The sequence below is a fragment of the Oryza glaberrima genome, chromosome 4 (genome assembly GCF_000147395.1).
Source record: "Oryza glaberrima chromosome 4, OglaRS2, whole genome shotgun sequence".
NCBI lineage: Eukaryota > Viridiplantae > Streptophyta > Magnoliopsida > Poales > Poaceae > Oryza > Oryza glaberrima.
Genome location: NC_068329.1, coordinates 16,546,502 through 16,554,811, shown reverse-complemented (window position 1 = coordinate 16,554,811; position 8,310 = coordinate 16,546,502). Strand labels below are relative to the sequence as shown.

At 46.5% G+C, this 8,310-nt stretch overlaps 1 protein-coding gene across 1 annotated transcript; it reads right to left on the bottom strand.

Annotated features, from left to right (window-relative positions):
• Positions 1-2,442: 2,442 nt before the first annotated feature.
• LOC127771176 (probable serine/threonine-protein kinase PBL7) lies at positions 2,443-7,840 on the bottom strand. Its single transcript, XM_052297016.1, has 5 exons — positions 7,345-7,840; positions 6,661-6,857; positions 6,045-6,234; positions 3,839-4,230; positions 2,443-3,336 (listed from the first exon to the last, which is right to left on the bottom strand). Exons 1-5 carry the CDS (start codon positions 7,550-7,552, stop codon positions 2,869-2,871), a joined length of 1,455 nt encoding a protein of 484 aa, XP_052152976.1. The 5' UTR covers positions 7,553-7,840; the 3' UTR covers positions 2,443-2,868.
• Between the last annotated feature and the right edge of the window lie 470 nt (positions 7,841-8,310).

Below are 8,310 nucleotides of genomic sequence, written 5' to 3'. Positions count from 1 at the left end.
AATTATAAGCTGTGGAGGGAGGAGGCCGCGCGCGGGGAAGCGGGGAAGCGAGTATTTATATATAGTGCGGCAGTCTAGGTAGGCAAAGTAGGACATGGAAGAAGGGGAATATTCGACGACGAGATGCGATTCCACGACGTGGAGGAAGCTCGCGGTGATATTGTTTCGTTCGAGAAGGGTGCAGAATCTGATCCGGTTCGGCTGACGGCGACGTCGTCGTTCCGGCACTCTGAATTCAGACCACCTGTCGATAGATGCGGGAGATACCTGTTCGGCTGTTCGGCGGCTTGGCCGTGCCTAATTCGATCGAGCAGGCACGCCACACGTTCCCTCAGCCCAACAAGATTCATTCGCTCCCGCGCGGTGTGAAAAAAAAATACTCCCTCCATTATGAGGCCGTTGATTTTTCGACCAACGTTTGACTGTTAGTTTTATTCAAAATTTTTGTGCAAATATAAAAATATTTTATGTCATGCTCAAAGAATATTTGATGACGAATCAAGTCATAATAAAATAAATGATAATTACATATTTTTTTTAATAAGACGAATGGTCAAACGTTGGACAAAAAGTCAACGGCGTCATACATTAAAATATGGAGGTAGTATATATTAAAAAATAATATGTTCACTATAGGTCCCCTCAATTTCGTTCCTAATCCAAAATACCATGAGAACAACGTATCCCATAACTTTCAAAACTACTACAAATAAAGTCTCAAAACGGTTTAAAAGGTGGTTTCAACTGGCAAGATGCCTACATGGATAGATGGTTCTCGTCCCATGTGACTTTTACGTGACATTATAATCAAGAGTAAATAAAAATAAAAAATATGGGCTTATATGTCAGTAAAGAGAAACATAAAAAAATAAAGTGGGACTCACTCCCTCCACCTCACCCCCTCTCTCCTCTCTATCATCTCCTTCCAGTCGCTCCCAAATTACTCATGGTGATACTTTTGAAAATGGCCGCAACAGCCGACCGAGACGATAAATTCTTCCCATGGAGGCCCGCCTCGTGATGATGGAGCTAGTGAACATGATCTCCGTTCCCATGGCGCTCACCGCCATCATACGTCTCGGTGTCCCCACCAAGCTTTGGTCGGAGGCGTCAACGCGGGCCACCTGGACCCCTCCATCATCAAGCGACTCCTCAACTTGCTTCCCTCCTACAGTGTCTTCTCCAAGCACAGTGGCTCTCCGCGCCGCTTCACACTCACCACCGTCAGCCTCACCGTCGTCCCCGCTGACCCCTTTGGCGCGTGCTACACCAATTATGTGCTGCAGCACCACCAAGACGCGCTTGGCCGCTCCTCTATGAGACCGTCGTTGACCCATATGGATTTGGGGATTTACGCCGGACCTGCTCCCCTAGCTTGCTATTGTTTTGGGGATCTAGCAAGGAGAAGAGACGAGATTTGACTCTGAGAAGATACGGCGACGCATGCAGAACATGAGACGAATGTAAGGGAGAGCACGCTGCGGTCGATGAACGGAGTTGACCAATGCCTCTTTCCCCTTGGCGCTCGTTGGCCTTCTAGCCCATCGCACCTCTCCTTGCCACCCACCGCCCACCTCTCAGCCTCCATCGCTCGTCGCTAGCTCCCGGCCTAAAGAGATATTGGGAAGAGAGAGGAGAGGGGGAGAGAGAGAAAGAAGATATTTTTTAAAATTTAACCGAACTGACATGTGGTTTCCACTTTTTTGACTTTAAGTACCACATCAATGCCACGTAGGCGTCACATCAGCCAAAACCATAGCCCAAACCGTCTTAAGATTTTATTTGTACTAGTTTTGGGAGTTGAGATACGCCTCCTATCTGTTATTGCGGTTTAGGAACGGTGAATTTCAGACTCGGTGACAAATTTGAGGGAACTAGAGCGAACTTATTTCCAAAAAGAAAATCACCCGCGCGGAACCTTCGATCGATCACGACGCGGCCCATTTTCCCTTTCCGGTCTTCCGGGCCCGATGACGCAACCAAACCACCTTACCTGAGCCGGACTCCGACTCGGACTCGCGAGCCTCCACGACGTTATTACTACCTGCGCGCCCTCTTAATTCTCGTGTCGTCTCGTCGTCGTCGGTCGGTAATTCCAGTGTTCCAGACGATCGCACAAATAATCCGTCCATCTCCGACGAGCACCGCAACGACAGGCCATGGCCGACGACGTCCCACCGGCGGCGACAACGATCACGGAGGCTGCTCATCGGGACGGCACGCCGAGGCGGCGGCGGCCACCACAGCAGCAACCGGAGCACCACCACGACGACGACGGCGACCTGACGACGGGGGCGTTCCGGTTGCTCAGATACCTCGGCTTCGGCTTCCTCTTCGCCGCCGCCGCCGCCGCCGCCGCCGACGGGGACACCAACGAGCGCGGCCGCCGGACCTACTGCCGCGCCCAGGGCTTCTGAAATGGTTGATGACGACGACCACAATGGCCAAACTCACCGACATTTGTACTAGCTCTATCAGTTGTTAGTTGTACAACATCTTCTTTCCTTTCTTTTTGTCTGACATCAGAGCAAATAACTGAGGTCCGACAAATTTGTTCCTCGTTGATGCAAAATTTTCCGAGAATTTACAGGCACCATGACATCCACAGTACAAAGCACCCAAATTCTTCTCCCCTCCCACTCTCTCGCCTTTTCAGTTCTTGTTGTTTCACCACTACAAATGTACATTCTAACACCAAACAGTAAAAAAAAAAAAAAGAAAGGAAAAACCACCACCCAATTCGTTTTCAGCTGACCCCTGCCAACTGAAAGCAAAAAAACACCCAGTCTAGTAAGATCACAAGATGAGCTCAAGCAGCAACGCATGCCCATTGCCCAGAGACCTTCACCAATGGCGGGGGTAGCCAGCTTAACCGGTTTCGGTAGGCGAATCCAGGCTCACCTGGGCATTGCTGGAGGTGGTGGCGGCGGCGCGCCTCTTCTCCCGCCAGTTCTCCCCCCACATCTTCGCCTCCGCCACCATCCTCTCCCTGTCGTTGAGGATCCCCGGGAGCTGCTGCTCCCGGGGGGAGTCCTTGCTCGACGGCGACTTGTGGCCGGAGCTGCCCGCCTCGTCGTTCCTGGACAGCGCCCTCCCGGCCTCGCCACCGCCGGCCTTCTTTGAGGACGGCGTCGTGTTGGGATCGTACTTTTGGGACGCCAGGTAGGAGAGCGCGGTCACGACATCGGCGATGAGAGGTCGGGACGCGGCCTCCGACTGGATGCACATTGATGCCACCGCGAGCGCTTGGTAGAGCCCGCGCATCGGATATCGTCCCTCCAGCCCCGGGTCAGCCATCTTTGGGAGCTTCCGCCTGTCGTTGAAAAGAGGTCGCGCCTGCAAATTAACCAAGTATAATCACTGATGACTACATTCAATCCATTCAATTCCAAAAAAAAAATAGAACAGCAGCAACCATTGCACAGAAAATACCAAATGATCTTTATCATCGAATACACAAGTATATGCAAGCAATATGGACATATGCAAATGCGTAAAAGCAGTAATGCACTACAAGGAACTAGCAGATCAAAAAAAAAAAAATCATATCCTGGGTTTGGCATGACTTCTATTGACATCAGCTCCAACATTTCAATATACAATTGGGAAGATATATTGTAGGGACGTGCTTGCTTCAATCACATTGTCTACCAAAACAGAGACATCAAGTAGCTATTTCTAGATACACACCCTACATTTAGTTCTGACAATGATTAGAACATCCACTTTCCCAATAAATCTTTTGAAGAAAGTGATGGCTGATGTCAACACAGTGTAAATGCCAGAAGTTAAGATAATCAGATGCTAATATAGAAAGTAGAAAAACACAATAGCTTACCCATGAGACAAGGTTTTGTTCTACATGTGGTCTGGTACTGTCAATGGCCTTCCGGCCAGTAATCAACTCAAGCAGGACTACTCCGAAGCTATAAACATCCGATTTAACTGTAAGCTGTCCCGTCATAGCATATTCCGGAGCACAATATCCATATGTTCCCATCACACGTGTAGAGACGTGAGACTTGTCACCAACGGGACCCAATTTAGCAAGACCAAAGTCTGAAAGCTTTGGATGGAAATCCTCGCCCAATAGAATATTTGATGACTTGAAGTCCCTATATATAACTGGTGGTTGAGCCTTGTCATGAAGGTACTCCAGACCTTTAGCCGCACCTGCTGCGATTTTCATCCTAGTGTTCCAATCCAAGGGAACCTTATCAGGAGGGAGATCTGCATCAGGTATTTTCCACAAGTGAAAATTAATTCAGTAGGTTAAAAAAATATTTTCACTGCTCAAGGTATTACTACACATGCACAATCACTTGGAATAAGGTCTGAAAGGTATCATACAAACACATATTTTGCAGAATGTTTGAAAACCTACTGAACTCTACTTGCAACCAGGGGCGTGCCTAGGATTGGAGGCCCATTATGACTGGGATTTTTTTCCACTATGTAATGTCCATGCAAGGCCCAACTTACAATAGACTGGCCCAGGCCTTGGGCCAATCCTGGGTCCGCGCCTACTTGCAACACTTGTTAAAAAGTTCTGGTCCCTTTTATTAACACTGACTCAACACATGGATCACAGATTCACAGGGGTACTATTCCAAAAGAAAATATACGCAGCATACTGTTACATAGCTAGACCTGTAGAAATGTTATAGTTCAACAATGTACTTTATGGGCACAATATTGCCCAAAGCGTACCAGGGTTACTATTTTGTCTGTTCATTTGCCAAGCGTGCCGACCCACGGGTACCCATTGACCCATGTTACTTTAGTTCGGTTTATAATTTCATACCAATATGGACTAATATGTGGGAAACATGGACTTTATTAGTTGAATGTGTTGGTCCATAAGTGAGCAGACTTGTACACCTAATAATTGCTCCAATTCCATTTCAAGCTACTATCTTGGCGGGAAAGCTAACAGCCATCAGTTAGGTAACATAGTTAACCTGAAGAAAATTAAAATTTGAAGGTTAAATTCTTTACTGCCTCTGAAAAAGACATGCATGTTATAAAAGGCAAATGGGTGGTTTGGACTTTTGGGATACATCACCAATACTAAAGTTAGCCAGTTTTGATGCCCAAGGGACCTGGCGTTCCACTTTGCAAATACAACATGACGCGATGTTTCAAATATTCCAAAATAAATCACATAATAGCAGACAAAGTTTCAAAAGCTGCAAAAATTCAATTTCAAATTGCCCTATATGTCAAGATACAAAACAGACAAACGCTCAGCACAGTAGGGTTCATCATGCAATAACAGTATTGTTTGTCCCTTTCTTTTAATATCTTAGCATCTAAAATGAACTTGAAATTAAAGAAGTGTAGGTTTACACACTTTATGTCTGCATTTATGATTTATTTTGAAATTACACTGCATCATGTTGGACTAGTCGGATTTCGTTAAAGGGGGGCAATGGGTCCTCTGGGCACCAGCAACTTTTGCTGCTAAAAATGCATACATACGAATGGCATCCAACTTTGAATAGTCAAAACAGAAAAAAAGATAAAGTTTCCTGATTTGCTCTACTGGAGAATTACCAAGAAAAGAACATTATGCTGTGAAACATGTCCCAAAAAGTTGATTTTACGGTACACTGTCTGGAGAATAAATGTACAAATATGAACAGTTCACCCTACTATAATTAGGCAGCACCAGAAAAAGAAAAAGATTGGGAACTGCAGTTAGGTAAAATGCTCCAGTATGAGGGGTAGTTATAAATCCTATGGACCCCCAAAAGGGGCACACTCTATCATGGAGAAAAACCTACTGGACACTGCACATTATGCACAATCGCATGGACAAAAGGACTTTGGAGCTGGGAGAGAAAATGTCTCACAACCATAGGAAGAACTATGCACATGGACAAAATGAAATAACAGACAGATGCGGGACAGACAGCATGGCAGATTGACAACCTGCTCCAATAAACATGTGAGAAACAACAGGTAGCACAGATTTGTGCAGTACTTGTACAGAAGCATTACTATGCACCAGAGCAACATAAATAAACAAAGAACAGTCTTACCATGCAAATGATCTTCCAATGATCCGAGGGGCATGTACTCGTACACAAGAAGGCGTTGATCTCCATCGGCGCAATAACCAACCAAATTAACAAGGTTTTGATGATGCAGCAAACTAAGCATGAGAACCTCCACTAGAAATTCTTTGTTTCCTTGAGTACCATCCCTATTGAGCTGTTTTATAGCAACAATCTGCAGAAGGGATGCATCAAAGTTTTCAGCTAAGTGCTGCACCTAATCTCATAATTTTGTGAATTCTGATTTATAATATTTAATATTAAATTAAAAAAGGGCATGCATCAGCTGTTTCATGTGATCCATCTTGTTCAATTCAATTTCAATGAACAGAAGGGCCTATGAACAGTTTAAACACTATTCACAATTGAGGCCAACATAAATTGGATCTGCTAGTATGATTGAACGGCATGGACTTTTTTTTTCCCTTGTGGGGATCCCTCTCACTCAAGTGCAAACACTGATTTTCTTGAATGTCCTAGACAAATCAATGACGTGTTTCGGTACAACCAAGCAAATTCAGTACCACTACCTCTACAGCAATTTAGCAAGAAAGTGTCAGAGCCAACAAAAATAAATAAATAAAAAAAGATGAGTTTTTACCTGGCCAGTGCCGTCCAACCGGCCCTTGTAAACGCGCCCAAACCCTCCTTCCCCAATGAAGCACTCCTCCCTGAAGTTCCTCGTCGCCGCAGCGAGCTGGCGGAAGGTGAACGTCTGCGCGGAGATGACATTGCCATTGGCATCCTTGAGAGCCGAGAGCTCCTTCTTCACGGTGGCATTGCCTCTCCCCCTAGCCCCTGCACATAATCCCACACAAATCATGGCTTTTTAAAAGCGACTAATAATAGACTTAAACATTGAAACAAGAATTGCGCGTACATATATATACAATCCAATCCAATGAGCTATACTAAAACTAAAAAGGTTGCAGAGTTCGTCCGAAGATTCGTGTTTGTTGTTTCTCCCCTCGCTATTTCTCGGAGATCTAAAGGGCTCACAAAACCAAAGCTATTTTCAATGTCGTCTTCTTTTTTTTTCTTCTCTCTCTCAATCCCATCACGAGGATCAACCAAGTACCAACCAGTTCATCGCGAGTTCGTGACCAACCAAGAGGAGGAGAAGTAACAGAGTACTAGCAGAGCATCAAAGTATCAAGCCAAGAGCGAGCACGCGCGGATCCGATCCTACCAACCCGAATTGGGGGGGGGGGGGGGGGGGGGGGGGCGGCGGCGACCGATTCACACACGGCTCGGCCCGACGCACGCACGCACGCACGGAACGCACCTGCGGAGATCTTCTCGACGCGCGGCGCCGCCGTAGACGTCCCCTCCCACCCACCGCCGCCGACGCCGGAGGACGACGCCGCCGCCGCAGCAGCAGCCGACAAAGCGCCACCCCCATTGCCTCCGCCGCGCGCTCCCCCCTTCCCGTAGTACAGCTCCTCCTCCTCCTCCTCCCCCATCCTCGAATCGAAGCACGGGAAGCAACCCATCGCCTCCACCTCCGCCTCCGCCTCGCCAAGAAAACAGAATCACCTCCGGCTCCGCCCCGCGGCGCCGAGACGAACCCGCATTTCCCCTCCACCTCTCCTCCGCGCGCGTTCGCCGGCTAGCTGCCTTCCCCACCAGCGGCGGCGGCGCGGATCGAGGTGGTGGTGGTGGTGGACGCCGCCTGCGGGGGCGCCGTGGTCTTGGGGGGGGGAGCTCGTGGTCGCCTCAACGAGGGAGGCTTTGCTTCTCGGGGGAGTCGGGGTTGGTAAGAAGAAGAGGAGGGAGGGCAAGTACTACTACTACCACTGCTAGAGAGGGTAGGACTTCGTTGTCATTTCAAAGGAGGGGGATTATATTTTTTTATATAATTATTAATAATTAATGTCGTGTGATTCTAATATTTTATACCCCTCCATTTCAGGTTATAAGATGTTTTGACTTTGATCAAAGTCAAACTGCTTTAAGTTTGATTAAGTTTGTAGAAAAAAGTAGTAACATTTTCGACCCAAGACAAATTTATTATGAAAATATATTCATTTGTTGATTTGATGAAACTAATTTAGTATTATAAGTATTACTATTTATTTATAAAACTTAGTTAAACTTAAAACTATTTGGCTTTGACCAAAGTCAAAACGTTTTATAACCTGAAACAAAGGAAGTAGATGACGCCGTTGATTTCTGATATAAGTTTGACAATTAGTTTTGTTAAATGAAAATTACGTAATCATCGTTTATTTTTGTTGCGAGTTGTTTAAGG

Coding starts and splice junctions, on each gene's coding strand:
- LOC127771176 (XM_052297016.1), bottom strand. CDS start 7,552: ATGGGTTGCTTCCCGTGCTTCGATTCGAGGATGGGGGAGGAGGAGGAG. Junction 6,858..7,344: donor CGTCGAGAAGATCTCCGCAG/GTGCGTTCCGTG, acceptor GATTATGTGCAG/GGGCTAGGGGGAGAGGCAAT. Junction 4,231..6,044: donor ATTGGAAGATCATTTGCATG/GTAAGACTGTTC, acceptor TACCTGATGCAG/ATCTCCCTCCTGATAAGGTT.